Source organism: Sceloporus undulatus, chromosome 7 (genome assembly GCF_019175285.1).
Source record: "Sceloporus undulatus isolate JIND9_A2432 ecotype Alabama chromosome 7, SceUnd_v1.1, whole genome shotgun sequence".
In the NCBI taxonomy this organism is placed as follows: Eukaryota; Metazoa; Chordata; class Lepidosauria; order Squamata; family Phrynosomatidae; genus Sceloporus; species Sceloporus undulatus.
Window position 1 is genome coordinate 16140809 of NC_056528.1, and position 27183 is coordinate 16167991.

Here is a 27183-nt window from a genome sequence, read left to right on the forward strand (position 1 = left end):
ACGGGGAGCATTGGGTGCTTTCCGAAGCCTCACCAAACTCAGCCTCTATCAGAACAGCTTAACTCATGTGACGGCTGCGTGGCTTTCCAACCCGGGAAGTTTAGAAAACCTCACGGTGGCTCAGAACCTCATCGCTCAAGTTGGACCAAATATGTTCTCCGGGTTATCCAACCTGAACACGTTGAACCTGGCAAACAACCGGATCCGTGATGTCGCCGGGGGGAGTTTTAAGGACCTACCCAAGCTAAAATTTATTGATCTCTCTGGCAACCGTTTGACAGCTTTAAGGAGAACGGCGTTCCAGGGGCTGGCAATCCTTCCTGCCATGAAGCTTGGTGGCAATCCATGGAATTGCTCCTGTGAACTTCAAGACTTTGGCTTATTTCTTCAAGGTATGTGAATTTCGTTTTTAGTTCCAAGACTAGAATGGATGACCAAAATACCCGCTCACCATCACACTCAGCCAGCAAAGGTCCCCTCACTCATAGTGGACAATGGGAGTTGCACTCCAAAATATCCAGAACCTGGGAGTTCATTTTTGCAGTAATTTGAACATAACTCCTTAAGAAGCCCACCACAAAATAATTTGCCACCTTCCAAGGACCTGTTCACACTACAAAATCATAGCCCTAGTATTCCACTTTAAACTGTCATGCTTTCATCCTATGGAATCCTGGGATTTGTAGGCTGGTGAGGCATTAGAGCAAAAAGGAAGGCAAACTTATGTGTTCAGCCCAGAGTACGGTGTAGATATAGACACATATAAGTGATATGCTGTAAGTTAGATTTAATGCGTAACTTCGTCATAGCTTTGTAAATAAGTAATTAACTACAATAATAATATAATTCAAAAGTTACACCTTTGATGTGGAACTATGATGTTCTAGTTACTAAAAGGGGATGTAACTCATTTGATAACTACTGTATATGGCTTTTAATTCTTTCCTTGCTCTGAGCGTATCTGGAGGGCACCAACTTTAAAGTGTTGGAGATCAATGCCAGCATTATGAAACATATTTAGGGCTGGACACCATAAGCTTCAGAAATGTACAACTCCGAACGTTTGCCATTGTTGTTAGGAGCTAGGGGTGTATGTTTTCACAGAGATGATCAATGCATCCCTGCTTGAAGATGCGCCTTCCGTTGTGTGCCACACTCCGCCAAGCCTGCAAGGAGTTCATGTCTGGAACATCTCAGACTTCAACTGCTCACCTGGTCTCCTTTCATCAGACTTCGGGAATGGCTTCTATAAAGTTGGATTGCCAGCTTTACTAACCCTTTTTGGTATGTTTCAGTGCATCATTTCTTACCTTGGTATAGGATCTCTGAAGGCCCATAATTTTGAAGCTGGGCTTCTCATATGTAACTCCATTAGCACTATATTGAGTGGAGATAGTTTTAATCCAACTGCTGCTCCCAAATGAAGTTAGATCTGCTATATTTCAAGTATTATTCTATATGGGAATAGCATTTTGATTGGGAACCTTTGCTCCTTCAGCCCCCCAAATTCCAAACTCCACTCCAACATGGAGATCCCTCCCTTTATTTATATCATGCCTTTGTCCCAATCTGGGACTCAAGACGGCTTACAAAAAAGCAGAAAATACACTAAAACACATATAGTTTAAAACATACAAAAGATTTTAAAAGTACTAAATAAGAACAGAATTAAAATCCCTTAAAATCTTACTGGTACTTTAAAATACAGTTGGCTCTCTGTATTAGCAGATAGCTATCCATGGACTGGAGTATTCATGGATGGCCCCATTATTGTCAATGCATGCACTTTGCTATTGAAAACCTGTCCTTGTAGTTGTGCTTTTCTTGGAATGTATTGTGCTTTTGAACTAACTTCCTTCAACTTTTTTTTTTTTTTTTGCAGTGTTTATTTCCTTTTTTGTGTTGCTGTTTTGGATCTGGATGGCAAAACACGATAACAAACAGGTTCGACCAAGCAAAGAGGTTGTCGATTCAGCCGCCAGTACAAGATCAAGTAACCAGGTGGATTCTATACTGGAGTATCAACCGTCTAACAGAAAGTTTAAAATCTCTGAAATAGGCACGGCTTCCAGAAGCATGATGCCCAAAGTCCGTGCCAAGTCTGCCTCCGCCATTCTACTGCGGACGGAGTTCTACCAGAGGCGACAGCAGACTGACACAAAATGGGACCATCCCTCAACAACGCCTTATGTGTCGCTGAATGACAAAATGTACATCGGAGGGGAGGACTTGCAGAACTTTATAGAAGTGCAGAATTACCAGAAGCTGGAAGGAGGCAGCAAAGAAGAGTTTCAAAGCCACTATAATATCAGCTCTTTCCTGACGCAAGTCTGCATCGAAACACCTGGGACTAAAGTTGATGTGGAAGCTACAAAACCAACACTGCAAGGTGACAGGTTTTCAAGAGAAGTTGAGGATGTTGACATGAAAAGTTCCAATGGTACTGACAACCCAGAGCCTTTCTTATATTTAAGCATTGCCACAGCACCTAAAGAACAAGCTGATGTCAACCTCCCAAAAGACAAGATTCCAAAAACAGATGGAAACCACTTGGTCTCTTTGAAGCGAACATTGACATGGCCTTATGAAAGGAAGATGTGGAACCAGAGGTCAAACGGGTTAAGCATTAGCGGATCTTTCATGGCACAGCTCTTCATGCTCTCTCCTCATCTTGGTGAGACACTAGATTCTGGGAAACCAGAGCGTGATAAAGAATGGCTACATAGCCATCCCTGGAAGGAGCATGATAATGGGAAACCTGAATTCAAGCAAGAGGCAAAGTTAGTCAATGAAACACAGCTTCTGTCTGAGAGCCAACCAAAGGCAGAAGCTGTTGGAGAAACAATAGGTCGAAAGTTAAAATCTGAAGCATCACAGAAGGAATATGATCACATGTGTCCAAAAAAGGATGGCCAAACAGATCATGGTGGATCAGAGTTAAGTACAGAACGAAAGCCAAGGAACCAAACAGAGTTTCTTGTTCAGAAAGAATCAGAGGTAGCAGTGGTCAGAGGATTTGCACATTCCTCACAGTCTAGGGTCAAAGCAACCCAAACCCCAACTGATATCAAGAACGCAAAATTGCCCAAACCAATATCTTCTCAGTCCAGAGTCCGCCATGCAATCCATCCATCTCCAGGTTCATCGTTTGATGCCGCGACCACAAGTTCTTCTTACGACGATGCCGTCTCGCTGGAAAATAATGAATATAACTACATGAACCTGCTGCATGAAGTTGTGGAGAACCGTGGGAGATGGACCAGGGAGAGGTGGAAACAAAATCGCCGGATGCGCCCAGTTCACCAGTCTGCATGCAAATCCAAGTAGACCATCATATTGGATGCCAGTGTAATGTTTCATATACCAATCTGTGTAGATTAATATTGCTCTCTCACTTTTTCATTCTTAAATAAACCAGGATTAGAGAAAGATACTGGCTTGGCATGGGTAGGAGAAGGGTGATTCACAGAAAAAAGCTACTTCAGAAACAACACAAAGTTCCTCACAATGCCACATTCTAGAACATCTTGGGCATATTCTGAAGACACATTCTGAAGGTGAGAAGTCCTGCACTAGGTATCTTAAATGTACTTTTCACAATGTTTCTCATGAGGTGGCCTCCTGCCATCTGGGGAACTCAATCTTTCACTGTGCATCCTATCAAAGCAACTTTCAGAATGGACATTGAGGTTTGGCCAACCTTGGTGGACATCGGACAGTCCCCAGCTGGTGGTGCACTCTAGAGCTTCTCATCCCTTCAGACCTACACAATGGTACTTTTGGTTGTGGAATATAGGGCTTGTAGTTGAACACATCTGGAGGATGTTGGTTTGGGGTTGACTGCTGTGGCACAACGTTTTTCATGTATACCAAAGAGCCACATGGGCTTTATGTTTATCTGACATAGGTCTTTGTAACCTGTTGCCTTCTGATGCATGGAGCACCTGATAGAAACAGGCTGCGGTTCAGAGAAGCTTAGGCCACATCAATCCTGATAGTCTTTAGATGCGACAAAACTCTTTGGTTGCAACAGACTAGAATGGCCACCTCTTCCTTGGAGATGTCATGGATTTCATGGCCTGGCAGAAGAGATTGGTCTTCAGTACTTAAAAATCAGACAGCATATTTAGCCACCAAATCTCTCCCGGCAGGTCATTCCCTTGTCTAGGGGCGGCCGATGAAAATGTCCTCTGGCTAACCATTGCCAGTCTAGTCCTGGTTGGTTGAAGTCAATGTCCCCCAGAGGACATTGGATTATATAGGAATAGGTGATCTTGTAGGTAACCTGGACTCAAACCATGTAGGGCTTCAAGTCCAAGACCTGAATCTCTGTCCCATTGACATGAGAGCCACCACTCATCACTGCCCTGATCTAATCCAACTCCATGCTCCTTGCCTGATGTTCAATGGCGGGTGCAATTGCAACAGCCTTGGTGTATCTCAAGTGATGGGACCAAGAACTTATTTAATGGTTGTACAAATTTACTTGAGCAAAGTTAGGCTGCCTTTGGGCAACTGGCCATGCAATAGAGGGACAGCTCTCTCCCTGATCAACAGTCAATCCGGCTCCTCATAACACTTAAGACTGCATTTCTGGAACTTCCTAGGCCCAAGTACACAACGGTTGGTGTTGGCATCACAAGGCTTATGCAGTCCTGGTCAGGATGCTATTCTTGGACTATCTCTGAGAAAGTACAACTATTTGCATAATGGCATTTATCATGCTACAGAAAGATTGCAGCCCATGAATCCTAAAGATTTATTTTCCCAAGCCGTGATGCCGAATTTCAGACACATCCCTAATAGCTAAGTGTTACGCTGTTCTTTCAGTCTTAGTTATGGTCTCACAGTGAAAATATATTCCAGAGATCTACCCCAAAATATATTTAACCGACACAGTACTGATCTTTTGATGTATGTTCATACTACTTACTAACTTTTGCTCAGGATATTTATTGACGATGGCTAAATGCTTGATGTGTGCTATAGCTTTCTCTTCCACATGATGCAACGGTAGTACTATGATTGTATTTTAATGCCTGTAGCTGCATCCTCTGGAAGTCTGGGATCTGTAGTTTGGTGAGTGAGGCATTATGGCTCTTGCATTTGAAATACTTCTCTTGCGAGACTAGAAACCCCAGGATTATATGGGGTGCAGCCATGGCAACTAAAGTGTTATGACTATGTCATCTGCAAGAGACCAACATCACTAAAATTCCCTCTTAACAGGGGTCTTTTTTCTTAATATTTGTTTGTAACAGGAATTCTAGTTTCCTATTTAGTTTTTTCCCCTCTCCCATTTCATTTTATGGTTCCCACACTGTTTATCTTTATGCAAAGGGATCTTGTAACAGAGGGAAAGTAGTTGGAAGCATGGTTTGAATGTTGACATTGGAAACCCGGGTTTGAATCCCTGTTCAGCCATGGAAACACACTGGGCAACCTTGGGCAAGTCACACTCTCTCAGCCTCAGAGGAAGGCAATGGCCAAGCCCTTCTGAACATTCTGCCAAGAAAACCCCATTATAGGGTCAACATAAGTCAGAAATGACTTAAAGGCACACAAGAACAACAAGAAGCATAAACCTTTGTAGATTAAATCTACTTCATCCCTTGCATGGAATACATTTTATGAAGTAGACCAAGTCTATGAAAGCTTATGTTACCAAATTCTTTCTCAAAGGTGCTCCAGGATTCTTTTGCATACTGATCCAAACTAACAGGGCTATGTCTTCCAACTGTTCGTCCCTTAGCTATTTGAATAATGTGTGTTGATTCAGAATATATTTTGCAATGAAGATGTTTGGATTTGTACCTGCTGGCATGCTTTCATAGCAAGGACATGCCAGTCAAAAGTATACTTCTGTTTAAAATAATCTGCTTGGGCCCAAACCATTTCTGATGAATAAAAACAGGAAAAGGTAGCCTTTTGATTCCTGCTTGAGTCCTGTTTGTGTCTGTCTGTCTGTGTTTAATTTATTTATTGACTCAGTTTTGCTTATATGCATTTAATGGACTCAGATCCCCTTTTTCTTACAGTAATAATTAGAATTGTAATAGCGGGAATGATAGTTATAATAAACCTTCCTTCCATTTTTCCCGTTCTGAATGGAATCAGCACAAGCTTAAGAAATGAAGTCATGCATGCGCCCAGGGAAGAACAACATTATGAGATCGGCTCCCTTCATTTAACTCCCTCCCCATCCTTTAATTTCTGAATATTGTGGTGTAGGGTTCAATATTTGATATCTGTGGTATAGCCAAATACAGAGGCAATGCTCTAGCTTGTGGAAGGCGAAATAAGATTACGTCTGGATCTGCCTCATTGTCTACAATGTCTCTAACATTAGTGTTCTAGTTCCCTGGTTTATTCAGATGACTGGGCATCTATAACCAATTTTTCTATCCGGTCGAACAAGTCACTTCCCAAACTACTGTATGAACCTGGAGTCGGAGTGGTAGAAGAAGCAGCCTGGGACAAACGCCGTTGACGTTTGCAATGACCAGACTCAGGATGCTTCTCGGACAAAATGGTAAGTTACATCAAACATTTTGTTTTTAAAAGAAAACTCTTTTAGAATTCTTTAAAAAAAAGAAAACTCCAGATCCAGAAGGTATCTTTTTTTCAGCACCAGGGATGCAGAGATCAACTTTAGACCCCAGCAAGTGAAAGAGACTGCTCCTGCATTGCAATTGTTTGACCAGATCAGACACAGATTTTCACATGACATGCAGCTTACCTCTCAGCTCCTTCTGAGGCTGGTATTTCTACACCTTGGGCTCCAAGAGTGATGGGATTCCTTTATATTTTGTCCTCCACAGGTGTGTCATTACTTGCTGCTTTGCTGCTGCTTTTTGCAGTCGCTGCCTGGCCTTGTCCTCCTGCATGCTATCGCTGCTCTGTCTATGTGGCACAGTGCGAGCATTTCTCATCACTCAGAAAAGGTGAGTTTGTCCTCGTTCGCTCCTCCACTGCCATTGATCCCATTTCTGAGGCTGCAACTACACTGTAGAATTCACGCAGTTTGACACCGCTTTAACTGCCATGGCTCCAGGCCATGGAATCTAGGGATTTGTAGTTTGGTGAGATAGTTCACCTTCTCTGTCAGAGAGCTCTGGTGCCCCGCAAAAATACAGACCCCAGGATCCCATAGCATGGAGCCATGGTAGTTAAAGCAGTGTCAAACCGGATTCTTTCTGCAGTGCAAGTGCAGCCTGTGGCTTGGCCTAATCAAAACCAATCCCTTCTGGAGGATTCCAGAAGTGGCAACTCTTTTTAAATGGTTACAGTCAAACCCCATATCCATGGAGTCTGTAGGTACAGATTCAACCATCCATGGACTGAATACACAGACACACACAGATATCAAAGTGTAAACCTTGATTTTTACCATTTTATATAAAAGACATCATTTTATTTTGCCATTGCATTTAATGGGACTTGTGCATCCATGGATTTTGATATCCACAGGTGGTCCTTGAACCCAACCCCGTTGGATGCTAAGGACCCACTGTGTTTTCTTTCCCAAAGGGACATGGTGGGGTCTTATAAGGACCATGGAAACTACTGTTTCTAATTGTCTTCTCCTTTCCCTCTTCTCCATCTTCTAGTTTTAGCAGGTCTGTCAAATCACACACAGAAGATAGTCCTGCAGCATGGAAACCTTAGCAAGATGCCGCCATTCTGCTTCACCAAATTCCCCCACCTCCATTTCTTGTCGATCACGGGGTGCCCCATTTCTTCACTGAACGACTTCACATTTTCCTCGGTTCATGTCAACAGCCTGAGAGTTTTGAACCTCAGCAACAACCATCTGCACAGCTGCATGATCGAACCCATGGCTTTCTCCGGCCTTCTCTTCCTGCACGAGTTGATTCTAACCAACAACAGCTTGGACATCTTGAGAAGATCATGGTTCCTGGAGATGCCTGTACTTCTCAGGCTTCATCTCGGGGGAAACCGAATTACCTATCTTCCTCCTAGAATGTTTGAAAGCTTAACCAGACTCGGTGAACTGGTTGTGTCTTCCAATCTGATTCAGTATCTCCCCATGGACACTTTTTATGGGATGCCTCTGCTGACGAAGTTGGACTTATCAAACAACAGGATCCTCTTTATCAACCATGAGGTCTTCCAACCTTTGCAAGCCCTCAAGCATCTCCTCCTGTTTCAAAACAGGTTGACTGTCCTGCCCACCCTTCCAAGTTCCATCAGCCTCCTGTTTCTTCATGAAAATCCATGGGAGTGTACTTGCCAGCTGGTGGTCTCCTTGGTGCCGTTGCTGGCTAAAATTCAGTCTCCCAATGGGGTCACTTGTGATGGGCCTCCTAGCCTTGCTGGACAGCTGGTGGCAAGCACAAGGCCTGAAGGTTGTTCCCTTCGATCTGAACCTCAGGCTCCATCTTCATCTTTGTCCTCATCCTCTTCTTCATTTCCATCATCTTCATCATCATCATCAGTAGCAGCCACACATGTTGCAACATCGGGGTTTTGGAACCTCAGCTTGCTTTATGGATTTCTAGGTAAGTGCTGAAAATGATTGTTGAGATTCTTCATCACAGTCTGTATTTTGTAATTGTACAAATGTGTAACTGTGTTGCAGAAATGCAACAAGACCCTGTTAGTGAATTATGAAAAGATGCATCCAGCACTAGCAAGAGTGCTCCACTTCCGAAGTATGTTGGATGCTTCCGATGTACATTGGGCACATCTGATGCACGTGGAGCACTTCTGATGTTTATTGGGCATTTCTGATGCACATTGGGTGCTTCTGATACATATTGGCACTTCTGATGTTCATTGGACCTTTCTGATTAGCATTGGGCACGCCTGTTGTGCTCTGCCACTTCCTACTCAGTGTCCTGATGTGCAACGGAGTGTTCTGATGCTCATTGGTGCATACTGTACATATCAAGCATTGGTCTGACCATGTGTAGCAGTTGTATGGAAATGTTGGCTGGTCTACTTTCCTCTCTCACCATTTACCATATTGGCTGAGGATGATGAGAGTTGGAGTCCAGCAACATCTGGAGAGGGACACACTTCTGAGGTTTAAGCTAATTTCCCATGTTCCCCATTGGAGTCTGCCTTTTGCTTCTTGAAGAATAAAAATATAACAGCTCAAACCAACAACTATGTCATTTTTTTTTCTTTCTGCATACAGGAGGGGTCCTTATTTGTTTAGTGATATGTCTGATTCTCTGCTGCTTTTGCCACTTTCGACGATATTGCAATTGCGTCCACTTTGAACACAGGACCAAGAGCAGGCAAACCTACCAGAACCAGATGAGCCGATCATTCTTGAATGAGGAGAGGCCTTCAAACACGGAGCCACACATCCTTTGCAGCTTTCCAGTTGTCGAGAATACAGCAGCCGGTTTTGAAACAGGCCACATGGTGAGAAGGATGTCTTATGGCTGTTCAAGCGAAAACTGTAGAACTTCCCATGTGGAACAGAAGGAGTCTTCATCCCAGAAGCCTCTGGTTGCAGTGTTGTCGATGGATGCTGCGGGTAAAACAGTTGTGACTCTTCACGAGGCAGGAACAGAAGTAGGGGGCCCTGCCATGCATCAGTCGCATTGCCACATGCACGAGGAAAACACTGACGGAATGCACAAGGCATGCGAAGAAAGAGCAGACAAAGTCACTGCATGTGCGAAGGGCTGTGGCAGTGAACAGCAATGTTCGGCGGAGAGACAGCGTGGATCCTGTGACTCCTGTCATGCTGCTTCCAGTCAGGTGGAAAGGAAAAATTGTGGTGAGTGGGCAACACAACACAAATAAACACCCCCAAGATTCATGCACATTCACCATGTCTTTTCAAGCAGTTTGTTCAGCAGGCTATAGGGAGCACACAACTTCCTTGTTGCAATAGTCTTGCTGGTTTACTTCTGAGCACAATTCAAAGCTGGCCCTCCATATTTTCAGCTTTGACTTTTGTGGAGTTGATTATTCTAAGACTTTATTAATATGTTCTCTCTAGGAACCTCTAGGTCCTCCAGCATGACTTTATGGTCAACATTTGGTAGACATTGACTATAGAGTTGTGCTGGAATACCTAGAGATTCCCAGTGGAAACACTTCTCTAGGCATTTGTAGATCCTCCAATGTGATTCTATGGTCAACTTCCAGCAGACATTGACCATAAAGGTTTGCTGGAGGACCTAGAGGTTCCTAGAAAGGTGTTCTCTCAAGTTTGGGGAAAAAGGTTTTTTTTATATTTGCGTTTTTTCCACTTTCACAGGGGTCCTGTGCCCCTAACCCCTGTGAATGTAGAGGGCCCACGGTATTTTCCTGCATAGCTGGCGGTTGGATGAATTTTAGGAGGCCATCTCTAGCTGTCATGTTGGGTTTGTTCTCCTCACTCCTCACTCCTATTAATTTTCTTTCAGCTTTGGAGAAATCTGTTGAAAGACCAGTTTCACACCCCGAGATTCAACTTGGAGGCCTCCAGTGCCCGCAAACGTTGGTCCATATAGATTTCCATGATGGAAGTGCCCTGAAGATGGAGAAAGACCATAAATGGGTTTGTGAGATCTCTTCTAAGAGGAAGGAATCTCAGCCAAGTGGATTTCACTCCCACACTTCCCATCACGGGTCAGCAATACGGAGGAAGGCTTCATCTCTTTGGCGACCTAGCCATCACCATCAAGCGTGCTTGGTGTCCCCTCAAACTGACAAAGCCTCTCGGGTGAAACTGTGGCAAGAAAGCTTGGTGCGGAGTAGACATCCTAAGCACAGGATCAGAAGTGGAGAGTCAACTTGGAAGACTGGTCTTTACTCTGACTTTTCCTTGTTGGCAAGCAAAGTGAACACGAGACAGGAATGGAAACCACTCCATGACCGTTGTCCCCATCCAACTAGCTCTACAACCTCCACCTCTTCTATACCCAGCACATCCAGCCAGTCAGAAGAGAATGGCCTCACCTATCCAAAGGAAACCTCTATTGAGATGCGCTGTGATGCCGACCATCCTAGGATAAGAGCGAGGTCTTCCCAACAGTTAGGTAATGTCTCCCAAGTAAGGAGAAGGCATCCTGAATATAGGAAAGCCAGGGGCTCACAAGACCCAGTCATTGGTTTGAAAAAGGAGTCGTCCATCATGGAGAAAGAGTGGAAATGCTCAAGATGTGGTTTTAAAAACTCCAGTGCACACTCAATAGCTCAGAGAACACATACTCAATGGAATTCTAGCCCCAGGACCTCCAGAAGAATGCGAGATGTGGTCACCCGACAGTCCTCTACTAGTACAATCCACCTAAAAGGTAACAGTTAATGGCTGAGATCCTACATTAATGAACATAACCTAAAAGTTCTGCTGGCAGTTTTGTTTTCAGGAGGTGCATTGGGAAGCTTGTCTTTCATCTCTGGCAGCCAATTATTTTTGGACACATTTGGCCCATTAACTCATAAATGTGATATGTACATCATAAGATTAGGCTAGGCTAGACTTGACTAAGGATGCCTACTCTGATATTAGTCTAGTCTAGCCTAATCTTATGATGTACATATCACATTTATGAGTTAATGGGCCAAATGTGTCCAAAAATAATTGGCTGCCACAGTTAAAAGACAAGCTTCCCAATGCACCTCCAAAGTCTCCAAAGTCTTAGGCAAGGATCTTCCTCAGTCTTGCTACTTTCCAGCCCTTTCCTTTGAGATGTCGGGGATTTCAGCCTGCTACCTTCTGCACTCATAAGAAAGTGTATCATGAAGGTCTAAGCAGGACAACTGCAGTGGGTATGAAGGACAATTTTCTACCTTGGGTCTCTCTGGAGTTTACACAACCTGCCCCAAATGCCCAGATTCAAAGCCAACTTCCAGATGTAGCTGGATGGTCATTACCAGTGGGCCTTTGGTATCCACTGGGGGTGGATCCCAAATGGGTCCCATATGAGTACCAAAATGCAGGATCCCATATGGATACCAAAATCTAAGAAAGCTCAAGTCCCATTATACACAATGGCATATTACAATCCACTTCTTCTTTTTGACCAGACAGAAAGCTAGACCTCTTCTTTTTGGCTGGTCTGAGAAATCTGGACAGATCTAAAGGCATAAAAACAGCACCAGAACCATAAGCAGCCTTTGGGCCGCACCTTGTCCACTTCTCCATTAACTGAATGTGCTGGTTCTCTCACTAGCAGAATTGAACAAACATCACCGTTTTGGCACTGATCTTGCTTTTATGTCTGATCTTACAGAGCGTGAAAGGGCCTTCGCTTGCTTCAGCCAGGATGAGAACTCCGAGAAGTCGCTACCAGAAGAATCCCGGCATTCAAGAGATTTGCCAGCCCTTCCGCCTCCCACTGGAGTTTCTCAGACTGCGCAATGTGAAAATGATGCTGAATCCACTTATGAGGAACTTTGTCCTCCTGTGGCCAGCGCAATGCCACTTACTGAGGAGACCTCTACACAACTGATTCTGAAAAATGAGGTTGGGAGGGTAGGTATCCTAAAGGCTGTAGAAACTGGAAGGGTGGTGGATCACTCCATGGACACCTACTCTCCCAGAAATACAGACTCAGGAGAAGAAATTGTGGATGGGGAAGGGTCTTTGGAAGCAGTTCCCCTTGGCGTTCTTGGCCAAGACTTGATGGAAGGTGGACAGGATACTCCTTGTGCGTACTCAAATGTGATGCTTTCAGAATCCTGCTATGATGCCTCCAGGTGCTTTCTCTACAGGATAGAGGCAAATCTGTCCCTGATGGAGACATCCATCTCTAGCCGGAGCTGCAGTGAAAGGCCTTATTCGGATGCTCAGGGAGATGGCTATGAAGAGCTCACCACCGCCATCACCTCCTGCTGCCCTGTGGTTCAGAAAATGTGCCAGATTAACTTTCCTCTTCTGTCTGAAGAGGATGAACCACAAGGAGAATATGAGGATCAGACTGGAGAGCTAGGGTAGAAGCCATTGAAGCCAATGAGACCAGCGGGGTTCTGTTGAAATCTTTAGCTATTTTATCCCAGTGTCACTGTTTTGCAAAAATAGCATCCATTCATAAAAGAAAATCATGTTAATGTCTATCCCTATTTCATTCCAAAGTTGCTTTTTAAAAAATGGCATCCATCCATGAAAGTAAATAATAAATAGTGCATATGTCAACTTGTCTAGTGTAAACCCTTCTCTGTTGGGGTTGTTCATTTGCATTTACATAATGCCCAACAAACCCCCTCTGAACAAATTCTGCCATGGAAATTTCATGATAAGCCCACCTTAGGGTCACCATAATTCAAAAATGACTTGAAGGCGCACAACAAATAACCATTAAAGGTACAGGAGCCGCTTCCAATTTTCACTCTGGCAACCCTACACCTGGATGGTAGTTTCCTACCAACGTTTTGTTTCAATGACCCACCAACCCTCCTGGATGGAAGTCTCCACTCTGCTAGAATGGTTGCCAGCCAGGTCTTTGGCCAGGTATGTCTACAAAAGACTCCTTTTGTATGACAAATTTTTCTGAATTTCTCCAAACCATCCACTCACCTACTGACCACCATTGAACGGTTATGGAGAGAGCAAGGAAACCATAAGGAATCGCCCCTAAAATCCCAACCATCCCTAACGTTGTGATGGTTCTCCATTTGTTGAAGGTTGCTTTCCTTCTTGATCGAATGAATGAAGCTTCCAGTGCAGCAGCATCTTCGTGGACTCTACTACTTTCTGGCCAACACCAATGAAGATTTTAAAAAATGTTCACGAGTTGTGGTACATTTTTAATCTTCCCCACCCACTCGTCCCTCCAAAATGGAAAACAAAAAATTTAAAACCAAGGCTTGTACAAATCATCCAGTCTTCGAATGAATCAGGTGTCCCTTTACGTCCCAACTCCTTGGAACCCGACGTCAGAGACTGTTCTAGGAGAGACAAAGCCAAGTTGGAAACCCGACTGGTCTCAAAGTCACAAGGTTTAAGAGGACATCAAGGGGCCAAACAATAGTTTGTCTTCACCAGCTGTTTTGGTTTTTTTTTAATCTATGGCACCGTATGTCCGCGTAGAAAACTGCTCCTCCCCTTCAGCGCAAAAGTTTGTTGTTCATTCTGTTTCAGTTCCATGCATGAATGAGAAGGGAAAGTGTCTGCATTCCATGCAAAAAGGAAAGAGGTGCTCAGAGTTGTGTCTCATCTCTCGTTTCGGGGCTACAAGGGTCCTGTTTGTTGCCGCAGCTGCTCTTTCGACTGTGATTCTCATTTTCCACATGAGCTAAGGGGTCGGGCCGTATTAAGTACCTGTGTTGAAACAGAGATGTCAAGTTAATGACACTATGTAGCCACAGGTGGGCACCATGCAGCCCAAAGGCCATATGCAAGACACAGCCATGGGTGATACCTCTGGACCTTTTAAAAAACTAAGACAGTTTCTTCCTATCTGTCCTTCCTTCTCTCTGGATACATTGCACATAAACACATAACTGCAGCCACTAGCTGAATTGTATAGTATATTGTATAGTGTTGGCACAGTGATATGCAGTCAAGTCCTGTGAGATATGGTACAGTGCAGTGAGCTGCAATGTGTTACAGCGAGATGCTTGCTGAGTAAGTGCAATGAAGTGAGGCACAATGTGCTTCAGTGGCACAAAGTAAGATGTAGTGTGGCACAATGTGCTTCAGTGGTGCGCAGTGAAATACAGTGTGGTCCAATGTGATGAAGTGTAATAGTGTGGTGCCATGCAGTTCAGTGTGATCAATGTGATGCAGTGTGATGCAGTGATATGGAGTGTAGTGCAGTAAAAAGTGTATGATGTAGCAGACTGATTTTGGAGTAAATCCATCCTTAATTCAGACAGATTCCCTATCCCATTCTGCTGATCATTTCCCCTTCTATCTTTCCTCCCTTCCTTGACTTATTCACATGGTACTGTATTGTTTCAAAAATCCTCTCTAGAAATGCCATACATACACTATGTCGTTGAGTTCCAGCCGTGTGTCCGGAGGGGGATTGATGAGAACGTAGGATAATGTATTCTGGTGGTCATTCATTTCATCTGCAAGAAAAGACATGGGTGACTGGTAAAGTATCCAAGTAATAGAAAAATGCTAGTTAAAGAATATCAGACCTTTTGGGGGGTCTCTTTGTGAAATCATAATTGTTCCCAGAATCCTGTTTGGCATCTTATGCAGGTAGCAGTTCTCTTATGGCAGCAGTTGAACCACTTTATCCCTTGTGGGCTGTCTGCATTTACTTCAAGGTTCAGTAAGAAGAGTTGCACATGTGGTGCCCCTGCAGACTGCTTTGCACATGGATTTGTGCATTCAACTGTGCAAAGCTGGTACTCATCCCAGGGGTTTTTGCAGCAGAATCCATGCCTAAATCTGCATGCAGGGATTCACACTATGCAACTCAGATGTAGGATCTCAACTGCCGAGTAAAAGCCATTTCTGCTTCCCAAATCAGGTTCAATGGGACCGTTCAGGTCTGTGATTTGTACTACCAAGGTCTATGACAAGGCATGCAGAAGTGGCCATGTTCACACTTGTCCTTAGCTTAAAACTCCACATATAATCCCACCCGCAATGGCACAAGTGTGCCTTAAAGGTGGAACAACCGCCCTCCCCAAAGGGAATGGCCATGAGCAGATTTGTGAGAAACCAGCACTCCACGTATGAGGCAGCGTGGTGCAACAACAGAAGCATGGAGGCACAAAAACGGCGATGCACATGGAAAGCAGAGGACTGATGTATCAGAAGGCTCCAGATGTTCAACCATGCACATGCAAGTGGAAATGTTTGCAAATCATAAGATGAATAACTGATTCTATGGAAACCACAGCTTCGTGGTTCTGCAACCACAGAAACTCAGTCACACTCTCTCAGCCTGAGAGGAAGGCCTCTGAATAATAAATCTTGCCAAGAGACATCTAGATGAGGATCACCATCAGTCAGGCAGTGTCGATTTGAAGATACCTAACAAGAAGGGGTTTTCCAGGAACGATTTCTAACTTTATCCCCAGACTTTCTAATCACCCTCCAAAATCCCAGAAACTGGAGAATTTTGGTACGGCTCTAGCGTCAGGCTTCGTTTTTCTAAGTTGATCTGCTTTGTGGTATTTGCACAGTCTTGTATAGAGGATTGCTTCAGGGATGTGGGTTGAGTGAGATTTCCATGGAACCCTTCCTTGGTGCAACGAGGGAAGGGGACCTTCAAAATGAAAAATTACTCAGGGTCTTTCCAGACCAATGGTTCTTAGTGCTATTAATCCAACAGCTTTGTGGAGCTATTCTGCATTTCTCTTCTCAAGAGTTGTGTGGCATGGAGCAACACATGAAGGTTCTCAATACAATATGATGCCATCTGGTGCCCTCACAAGCACCAGAATATTCTGAAAATGATACTTGGGAATTGCATAGTTAGAGGGCCTTTTCTGGAAGCAAACTGATGCTCCAGTTGGCTTTTCCACAAGGAATCTTGTTCTTTGCCTCGGGCAGCAGAATATCTTGGAATGGCTTTGCAGATCATCTACTAGCAAGGGCCTAAGATCAAATCTCCTCCTCTGGATGTCTTCAGAAGAGACTCCCTGCTGGAGATGCTCTAGCTCAGTAGCTCCCAAACTCTGGTCCTACGGATGTCTTGGACTTCAGCTCCCAGAATGGTTGGCCAAGTTGGCTGGGGACTCTGGAATTGAAGTCCAAAACATCTGGAGGATGAAAAATTTTGGAATCATTGCTCTGTCTGGAGATTCTGCATGGAGGGACCCCTTCCAACTCTGTCATAGATGAACAAGAAACCAATTTAGAGTTGGAAGAGGTCCCTCAATGCAGGCTCTCCAGACAGAGCAGTGATTCCAAAAATTCTGTGTGTTCCTTTGATGCACCATCCTGACCGCATGGAATTTCACTCCACGCTCAGACCGTTGGACCTTTGTGGGCAATGGGCCTTGGCTAAGGTCATTCCCCCACATTTATCACCTTCTTTAAATGCCCAGAACTCTCCTGTCCAAATGCATAATGAATTGCGCCTTGTGCATCGCATTTCCAAGGCGATGTTAATGCCTAACAGCAGCTCTCATGCGGAGATGCTGGTGACTCAGGGGGCCATTTAGATTCATTCCAAGCCATGATTTAGCTACATATAATGGGTTCTCATGACTACCTTTTTTGAGGGGCAGGGGAAGGTGCTCAGAAAAATAGACGCCTAAGTTAATTTCCTACACAGAGCTGATGGAGCATAACAACTTACACTCCACAGTATACTCATGCCGGACTTTTTAATTTCCAAAATCAACCAATACACCTCTCCTTAGAATTAGGCTCTCAGTACCTTCTACCTTGGCTTGGAGGAGGCATTTTGGAAGGCCAGAAAGAAAAGCACCGCCTTGCTATCATGCCTTCATGCAAGGCCTCCATGTTTTTGGCTGTGATCATATTATATTTCCTAAACTTCCCAACTGTCGTGACGCTAAACCCAATGGCTACCCATCTGGCACATGTCTCATGGGAGAGGTGTTCACCCTGGCTTCAATGGGTATGTTATATATCATGCCGTGACACCATGAGTCAAGCCTGTCTCCCGGAGGAGAAAAGATTTACCTTGCAAATATCCAAGGTTTACCCGATTCATCACATCACAGGCTGTTAAATTTGCTACATCCTCTACAGAACACACAGAGAAGAAAGAAAAGGGGGGAAAGTAATAAAGGAACGGAACAGAATCAAAGGAAAATGAGAGAAACAGGAACCAAAAGGAAGAAATAAGAAGCACGGACACAAAACGGAGAGAAAGAGAAGAAAGAGAAAGATCAGCAAGCAGCGATTCAGAAAAATATCCAGAAACCAGCTTTTGCGATTACATGGGCAAAAATATAGTCCAAAGCATATACATACATATATAGATATAGATATATAGATAAAAAAAATCAAAATAGAGACAAATGAAAAGGAAGCCAAATTAATTGTTCGGTCCATGGTGCAGTGTAGATGCAGACGCTAATAAATGACATGCGCAAAACAATTTCTTAAAAAGATAAAAATAAAAATTGGATTTGACAGATCACTATCAGAGGACCAGGGGCCATTGATCCATTAAACCTCCTCCCTCCCAAGAAATTAACATGGGACATCCACACTACACAATTATAGTACTAAGATTCCTTCTCCAAATGACGTCCGGAAGGTCACTTCCTGATGCCATTTGGAGAAGGACCGTAGGGATAAAATGGAAGTATTTGGGATTGCTTGGATAGAGTACAGAGCATGGGGTGATCCAAAAGAAGTTGGCCCGGGACCCCCAAAGACTTGCCCCCCATTGTAAAGCTTGATTTCTGAACTACAAGCCTAGGTTGGGTTTCTACCACTTCAACTGTGATGGGTTTCCTCCACCCAGGAACCTGGGAATTGTAATGTTTTGAAGAGTATGAAGTGTAGAAGACATCTCATGGAAGGACAAGTCTCAGAGTTTCCCAGGAAGGTAATGAACCCATTTAAATCTCCAAATGTCAGGTACCTCCTACGTGTCCCACAAGGAGTTCTGGAGGTTGAAACCATTCGAACGGATGATTCAGAAAGCACTTAGCAACCTATTCCTCTCTAAATCCAACACCTTCATCGACCAGGAATAAGCACTATGGACTGAATCAACAATAGGAAATTTAATTAAAATGGCTAGGAATCATAGGATGTGCTTTTGCATAAACTCTGTAGGAGGACCTTTGCTGCAGAGAAGGCTATTACTCAATAGGAGTATTTTCAATATTAGGGTTTCTGGATGGCGGGGCTGTTCTGCAAACCGAAGGGCAAAGTGGAAGAATCTCAGGGTGAAAGCAGAATCCTGAAGACAATATGCACCTAGGTCAATGATTCCCAAACTTTGGTGCTCCAGGTGTTTTGGATTTCAGTTCGCAGAAGACCAACCACCTTGGCAGCTGAAGTCCAAAACATCTGGGACCAAAGTTTGGGGATTTCTGGCCTAGATCCTTCTCTCTAGACGTATGGTGTCTTGAAAAGAGTGTATATGTAAATGAAATCACAAGGGCCATTCCTTGTGATATCTCTAGTGGTCACCCCTAGATTTCAGAACAGATTTCATCCCCAAAACCTCAGGGCCTGGGATGTTCTTGAGTGACAGCCCTCTAAAATACTGAAGTGAAACCTTGGCTTACTTTTACTACTAGCTACTTTCGCTGCTGATTCCTTACTCTGGTGTGCAAGTATGCAAGCCTCCATTTTCTCATCTGCTCTGGAAAGACATTTCTACAGGTTTCGGGATCCAAGATGGGCATCTGTTTCATTCAAGCTGTGTTGACCCCCTTCCCAAGTACATCTTGGGAACCTAATAGACAATCTTGGCTGCTCCAGACATTTGTCCCTAAAGGACGCCAACCCACCCAAAAGCTGGCAATTCCATTGGCGAGGACAATTTTGTTTAAAGCAAAAAGCACCGCATGCAAATGGAGGCGAGAAGCCATCTCATGGGTCTCAAAAGCTTTACGAAGGTATCGGAAGTGTGACAGAAGAAACAGCCAAGAGCTTAGGATGACATAAAAGAAACCAAGGAGGAAAGCTATGGAATGAAAGGTTTTTCATAGCAACCTCAAGCAGAAGGGATTCCCCCCTCGTCACAAAATATTCGTTTATATTCTTTTAATTGCCGAATGAGAGCACTTTAAAGATAGCGGCACTGAGGACGCCTCCTTCCAGTGTTTCCATTACTTTCTTCTCTCATTGCATTTCCCAAAGGCAGGGAAGTATGCGCAGGGATGTAATTCTTTGCCAAATTAGTTCTCGAAGGAAGCGACAAGTAATTTTAAGCAAGCATCTCCCTGCTGTGAGACAGTCTTTGAAAACGGCACATTTTATTTTGGAAGACTATTCATAGTTCAGGATTAGTTCTGTGAAAAGTCTGCATGTTTTTTGGTGAGTGCAGGAAACAGCATTTTCTGCGAAGGAAAATATTCGCCGTGGATACGTAGGGATCGTGAATATGAGCTAGCCATGAAAGTGTAAGTCTAGGTTATGTGCTTGCAACTGTGATTGTCAATTCCAGCTATCCTTTTCTGCACAAAAGTGTGAATTTTAAGAAACAGAATCGGTCCTGAGCTATGAAGTTCCTCCTCAAATCCAGACTTCTTCTTATCAGTTTCTCAACAACGCTCGAGAAAAACAATTTTGGACTGATCTTCAAATATTTTTAAACATTCTTCCCATCCTTAGTATGTGGAACTTAGTGTTATTTTCTGCCCTACCCACTTCCTAAAAGGATGCCAAATGGAGAGGCAAAGATGTATGGTCTTCACACAAGGATAATAAGGTGTTCAGTCCATTGGAAGACCAAATCTACAAGAGCTTACTCTACAGTGTCATTTGCTCAGTCTAATAGATGCTCCAAAATCTTTTTGTATACCGATACCAGACTAACATAGCTATGTCTCTAAACAGAAGCCACTAGCCCATCGCTGCTCTAGACAGATCCAAGGCAACTCATGGATACCCAAATGGTAAACTGTCCTGGATGTGAGAAGAACAAAGAGGCACCTCTGGAGACACCATGAACAAAAAGAAGCCCCCACTTACCGTACCCTGTTGTGGGCAAGCCCAGATGTTTCATCCGGTTCTTCACCAGCTCCGACAGCTCTTGCCGCTCCGACCGCCGGTAGAGGCTCAACCTCTGTTGGTTAATCCACTCGGCTGTTTTGGGCGTGTGTTTGTTGGCTCCTTTCCGACTGAGCCGGCGTGCCCACTGCATGCTCTTGCGCCGAAGCAACGGGTGCTCGGATTGTTCGGTGGGGCACGAGTTTCGTTGATGGTTTGTTTTGGCGTTCCAATGCTCTTTCAGCTCTTTGGTGTCTTCGCAATCTTCCACGTTGATTGAGATCTGTGACTGGGAACACCAGTAGGCCATAAGGAGAAGCAATAAGCTGTTTCCCAACCCCTGAAGCGTCACTGGGGCCATGGTCTTGCACTAGGATAAGAGCACTTATATTCTTTGAATTGAAGGGCGTTTCCCGCAGCCAATGAGGATTGTGGTGTGTCTCGTGTGCCTCTGAGTCATTTCCAATTTATGGCGACCCTAAGGTGAAGCTATCATGGGGGCTTCCTTGGCAAGATTTGTTCAAAGGTTTGCTGAAGCCAAGAGCATGTGACTTGTGCATAGTGACCCAGTGGTTTCATGGCTGAGCTGGGAATCAAACCCTGGTCCCCAGAGTTGTAGTCCAACACTCAAACCACTATGCCACGCTGCCTCTCTCGTCGCTTACCACTGCATGCACAAAACTAGGATGCACTATTTATTCCAGCTCAATGATGCTAAAAATGCAGAGTGCAATCATACGTCTGCTCAACACTAGCAAAGGTGCAAGGACAAGGTGTTTATGTGTGTGTGTGTGTATACACATATTTATACAGTATATCTAGGCATTGACTTCTATCCATTAGTTCTAAAGTCTGAACATTGCACTTAACTTTCAGCATCAGGATTCATGCAGACATATACAGACAGAAACCATACTCACCTGTGTTCTGAGGTCATGAGGCTGTGAAAGAGAAAAGGAAGAGAAAGGAATGGTTTTATTTTTTTGGGGGGGGGAATCTTATCTGAAAAAATGTATCATCCTTTTGTTGACAACTAGTGTGCAAGAGCAGTCTAAAAGCTTGTCTCAAGGTGATTTTTTGACAGCAGGCTTAAATTAAAATATAGAAAGTAGAGAGGATCTAGAGTTGTGGGGTATTTTTCTAAAGCAGTGGCAGCTGGTAGTGATGAATCCATTCTGGATATGAGTCTGAGGTTTTCATTTTGAACATATTTTGGGAACTAGGTACAGCTACCTGAATAGTTCCTTTAAAGTTTACTGCTTCACTGGACTAGGAAAAGTGAAGCTACTGCCTTGGACAAAGAGCCAAATATGTTGTCTCTGTTTCCTTTTGGATTCTTACATCAGTGGTAGAAAACATATGGGACTCCGTTCTATAGATGCCAATGGGGATCTCCGCGCTGGAAGAGCACAGTTTCTGGAAGAGACGGCCATAGCTCCGGATCCACAGGTCATCCTCTGTGATTTTCATCTGTTTCATAAAGGGAAGAAAGAGATGTTCAAACCTTCTGTGCTTTCCTTCAACCAAAGACCTCTATTTATGGACAAGATCCATCAATGGGAGGAGGCAGTCTATGGCTGAGGCCTACAATTTCTGGAGATAAGCAATAGGGCAGAGAAGTTCTGGGAGACACATTTCAATTCCAGCAGGAATGAATGACAAAGTTTGCCATTTTGGTTCCATAGGAGGACACTTACAGCACAAAGGTAGCCAGAGCCAGGGGTGGTATCCAGGCCCAACAGCAATCTTGTAATGGTGATCATGTAGTCCTTCACAAATGACTGTAAGGAAGAAGAGGATCTGTCAACAATTTAATGTTATCCTGCAATATTTAATAGATCAGATTCCTCCCTCTTAAGGTGGGGGAGTCATGGGATCCATAGGTCACAAGCAGGCCATGGAGGGAGGTTTCATTGCCTCTCTCAGACGCCCAGGAATATCTACCAACCCAAAATAGCTTCCAGGGATGCCGTTTTGGATCATAATGCAGTTTTGGACCCTCTAGCAGATTCTATCAGTCTGGTAAAGCTTCAAGAACAGCACTGGTGGAAAAGAACATGTCTACTCTCTGAGGAGGAGCCCAGCTACGTACTGAGAAGTTCATCTCCAGATGTTTACCCACCAGATGATGAATTTGCAGAGCCTGGAAAAAGATGACTGGGCAATTTCATCAACTATGCATTTGGAATAGGTAGTCATGTTTCTGCACCAGAACCAGAATCCCTGAGGCTCAAACTCATACATGACTAGGCTTCTTGTTCCTTGCCTTCTGACCTGGTAAAGCAACGTATCCAACATGCTGATGCTGAAAACCCGGCCAGCGGCAAATGGCAGTCGGAACATGAAGGCCAAGTTGGAGCCATTTTCACGTTCTTTCTGTAAGGAGAAGAAACACAGAGATATGGGCAGCGAAATGGCCTCTTTAGATCAAACCGAAGGATCTTGCCAAATTTCAGGATTGTGAATCTGTAGGAAAAACACAAATCACTATTTGTGACAAAGTCTGCATTGCCAAAACCACTTTTTTCCTCTCTTGAAGTTACCTTCTCTAGCTTGGAAAGAGCCAATGAATAGCTATCCTTTGCTCGGAACTGCATGAACCTCATGTTGGATGGATGCGTCAGCTCTGTGATGATACTTAGACTTGGGAAAAGCCTGGGAAAGGAAAGGGAGAAACCAGATACTTTACTTTTAATGTGCACAAGAAGGGTCCTGCTGGGCCAAAACAAGTGAATTGCACCTGTGTAGTGAGCTCCTTCACAAGTGCAAGTCACCAACAGAAGTGAACCATCATTGTTTAGAAAGTGGACATCCTTGCACCTTGTCTTATTTCTCCATGGGATCCAAATGGTAGCAAGAAATCCAACTTATGGTCCAAGAGTCCTCTTTCTCAACCACCCTCCCCTCTAAAAGAAACAACCAGCAGTGAGTCTCCATTTTGGAATGCCAGCGAGAATAAAAATGGGTGAGGCAGGCACCTCTGAGAACTACAGACATCTTACCTGAACATGGTTTGGACATTGACGATGGTCTTGGCATCCGCCATGTAGTCCTCTTCGGCACTCATGGTACTCTCCTTATCCACCACCACCAAATTGTCGGCGTAAATGATGCCACACTGCAGCAAACTGTCCAGGCTGAAAGAATCCCACCCCAAGAAGTAAGTGGAGATGAGGATGCCATTTTGAGCAGGGTTGGGAGGCAATCCATTAATAAGTAACTGCATTATCCTGAATGCATGACATTTAGGGTGCAATGATGACAGAACAGTGCTCCTTTCCCAAATAATATAATGACCAGTAATTTTGCTCCATGTTATATAGGAGCAGGCAACTATGCAGGAGCCAGAGACCTTCTTCTCCTCTCCCCTTAATAGTCCTCCTAAATACTTCTGCCTTAGACAGTTGTATGCATTCAAGTCATTTCCAAATTATGATGACCCTAGTGCAAACCTATCACAGAGTTTTTTTGGCAAGATTTATTAAGAGGACATTTGCCATTGCCTTCCCCTGAGGCTGAGAGTATGTGATTTGCCCACAGTCACCTAGTAGGTTTCATGGATAAACTGGGACCAAAACTTGGTCTCCAGAGCTTTAGTCCAACACTCAAACTACTTTCCCACACTGGCTCTCATGAAGCTAAATACCAAATATTGGCATGGAAAAAAAGTCTCCAAAGCCAGTTTCTATTCCTCATGGCTGTGATGACGGACAAAGAAACTTACTTGTCAATTGTGCCTTCCATGTAATAGACCATTGGGAAACAGCAGATGGCTTCCAGAAAGTGATGATCAGGCCTGCCAAGGGAGAAGGAAAGAGAGAAGCGTTTCATGGGGGCTTGCTTCTGTGTAACGCTTTGTTTCCCAAATCATCCATGCCTCTCAGCAATGGACCCTCCTTAAATCTCGGGGAAAGGGAAGCACTTGCTTGTTGTCCAGCAACAGCACGATGGGGTTTAACTCCTTCCGTGACCGATAGTAGGCACGGAGAGGGACAATGAAGTTATACAAGCCGTTCCCAGCCGTCTCAGCCGACACAATGATCAGTTTGTTCTTAAACCCGTAGGCCTTGGCATCTTCATAGCTGTTGTGTTTGCAGCCCTGGGAGAGAGATCGGAAAGAATTGTGGCCATGATCCTACGTCGCAGTCTACGTTTTCATGACTTTATGAATTGGTAACTACATTTCAGAAATGCAACAAAACCTCATGCAAAGGGGTCTTGTAGCACTTTTGAAACTAACTTGAGGAAAAGAAGTTGTAGCGTAAGCTTTCGTAGACTTGGTCGACTTCCTCAGATGCATGGAGTGAACTGCTGAATTTGATGAAGCAGACCAAGCTTATGCTACAACTTGTTAGTCTCAAAAGTGCTACAAGATCCCTTTCCATATTGATATTCCAGACTAACCTGACTATGTCTTTGAATTGTACTACAATGAAACCTTGTTACCAAATTGTGAAGATGCACATTTGGGCACTTGCAAGTGAGCTCTAATACACTTAGGGCATTTCAGATTAGGGATGGAATGGAAATACATCAATTTCTTGATCCCTTGAGAAACTGGGGCAGAACGAAAAGCAACATATCAAAAGTGCACACATATCTGACTTTTGGGAAGTCCACAGTATACTTAAAATTCTCCTTCAGCACCTCATTTCATATAAATTGATTCTCTTCCCATCAGCTTTCTTCACTGACCAGCTTTCACAACCATACATAGAAATTGGAAATACAATGGCATGGACAATCCTGACTTTGGGATTCAACAATAGACGCTGGATCTTTTGCATCGCTATGGTTTTGTTGCAGGATGTCGCATGGATATCAAAATCCATGGATGCTGAAATCCCACTATATACAATGGCTTAGTAAAATGGTGTCCCTTATATAAATTGGCAAAATCAAGGTTTAGTTTTTGGGGTTTTATTATGTTGAATATTTTCAAGCCATGGATGGTTGAATCAGTGGATGCAAAATCCATGGATATGGAGGGGTGACTGTACCTATGTTCTACAGACGATATCTACAGTAGAAGGCAATTGGGTGCTTCTTCTTAATGGATTTTTGAACCCTGCAAAGGGGGAAAACCCACATTTGGAGACTGCTTACCTTATCCAAACGTAAGCAACAGAAAGGAGCCTTAACAGGCAGAAGGTGGCACAGTGTGGGAGAACTTCCAATGTACGGAGAATTGGGTGGATAGCCCTTGACGTATCTGCAAAACATAAACAGAAGACTGGTCAAGATGTGGAATTCCACTTCCATTCCATTGTAAAATGTGGAATATTTTGGATTTTGAAATAGCTGTATTTGGACATACATACATAATGAGAAATCACGGAAATGGGAACCAAGTCTAAACACAAAATTCATTTCTAACACACTCCTGGCCATTCTGCCAAGGCAGAGACAACCGCAAGGTGGCACTGCGGCACCATTAACAACAGCAATGCATTCATTCTTCTCTTGACTGCTCTGTTGGGATTCAGGGAGAAAGGAAAGCCAGAAGAATGGCTCTACCCAGCAATAGAGCTGAAATTGAGCAGAAAAAAATGGTTAATGGGAGGTTAATTTATGCAAATAGGCCACTTTTTTTGTGGGAAATAATAATCAATTTGCATGGCAATGTTTCCGTAGAACAGTAAACGGGATTCTTGCTGGGCCTTCTCATCTAGAGAGGGCAATCTTGAAAGCTTTCTTACACTCCGCTGTGCCCCAAAAGCCACTTGGCTTCCCTCATGCATCTCAGAGTGCAGCCTTTGCAGTTTGATGCGTAGTTTCCCCAAGGACCTGGAAACCACATGCCCTCCGGTCTGAGATCTGTTAAAGCAAGTCACTCATTAACCATATGGCATCCCATTAGTCCTAGTTGCTGTTCCTTTAGCAGGCACATTTCAAGGCAAAGAAATGAAATAAGCACAGCAACAGTGCCATGTACCAGCCATGGATTTCGGCACACTTGAGTCCAATTCAATATAGTGGTCCTTTGCTGTGCTGGTGCCTCACCAAACTACAAATCCCAGGATTCTGTAGGATGGAGCTATGGCCGTTAAAGTGGCACCAAACTGCATTATTGCTGCAGTGTAAATGCACCCCAGTTGGTTTACAAAAAGGCAGAAATTACAATGAAAACACATACAGTTAAAATGTATAAATCTGAGACTGAAGCAGTTAGACGACAATAGAATTACAACCATTTCAAATCCAGGGTGATCAGACGTCCTCCTTTTCCAGGACATGACCTACATTTCAACCTCCAGTCCAAAACGTCCTCCATTTTGAGCATGACTAGGAACCATGCGTTCAAATTAGCCTTTTTAGCTTTTATTTTGCAATATCCTACATTTTCCTTGAGTGGCCTACATTTTGCGGTGCCTTGTCCTCCTTTGCGGTTAGGACATCCAGTGACCCTATTAAAACCTTACTTTAAAAAGAAGATTAAACACATACAGTGGGTTTGGTTCCAGGACCCCCAGTGGATACCAAAATCCATGGATACTCAATTCCCATTAAATACAATAGCATAGTAAAATGGCAGCCCTTATATAAAATGCCAAAATGAAGGCTTGCTTTTTGGAAGTTATACATTTCAAAGCTATGGATGCTTGAATCCATGGATTAAAAAAAACCATGGATATGGAGGGCTGACTGTATCCATCCGT

The 27183-nt window shown here is 43.9% G+C and overlaps 2 protein-coding genes across 12 annotated transcripts in view; one reads left to right on the plus strand and one right to left on the minus strand.

Annotated features, from left to right (window-relative positions):
- The first annotated feature begins 1061 nt into the window (after window positions 1-1061).
- On the plus strand, window positions 1062-13717 carry LOC121936956. The gene is made up of 8 exons (XM_042479691.1): window positions 1062-1284; window positions 1883-3773; window positions 6419-6532; window positions 6822-6944; window positions 7611-8522; window positions 9164-9757; window positions 10392-11264; window positions 12204-13717. The coding sequence occupies exons 3-8, from the start codon at window positions 6499-6501 to the stop codon at window positions 12905-12907; spliced, it is 3240 nt and encodes a 1079-aa protein (XP_042335625.1). The 5' UTR covers window positions 1062-1284; window positions 1883-3773; window positions 6419-6498; the 3' UTR covers window positions 12908-13717.
- A 3-nt stretch (window positions 13718-13720) lies between these two features.
- Window positions 13721-27183, minus strand: part of KCNT1 (potassium sodium-activated channel subfamily T member 1) — an 88783-nt gene continuing 75320 nt past the window's right edge. For 4 of the 11 annotated variants that reach the window (XM_042479687.1, XM_042479689.1, XM_042479690.1 and 1 more), the window contains 13 exons: window positions 25631-25736; window positions 24451-24623; window positions 24249-24320; window positions 23527-23661; window positions 23068-23179; window positions 22799-22900; window positions 22222-22305; window positions 21866-21994; window positions 21445-21465; window positions 20507-20813; window positions 17528-17590; window positions 14901-14985; window positions 13722-14230 (listed from right to left, as the gene is read on the minus strand). In XM_042479687.1, the coding sequence (XP_042335621.1) occupies window positions 14110-14230; window positions 14901-14985; window positions 17528-17590; window positions 20507-20813; window positions 21445-21465; window positions 21866-21994; window positions 22222-22305; window positions 22799-22900; window positions 23068-23179; window positions 23527-23661; window positions 24249-24320; window positions 24451-24623; window positions 25631-25736 (1510 nt within the window). In that variant the 3' untranslated portion in view covers window positions 13722-14109. Of the gene's footprint in view, window positions 14231-14900; window positions 14986-17527; window positions 17591-20506; window positions 20814-21444; window positions 21466-21865; window positions 21995-22221; window positions 22306-22798; window positions 22901-23067; window positions 23180-23526; window positions 23662-24248; window positions 24321-24450; window positions 24624-25630; window positions 25737-27183 lie in introns of all 11 variants that reach the window. The other 7 variants (XM_042479681.1, XM_042479685.1, XM_042479684.1 and 4 more) reach the window with 4 other exon arrangements.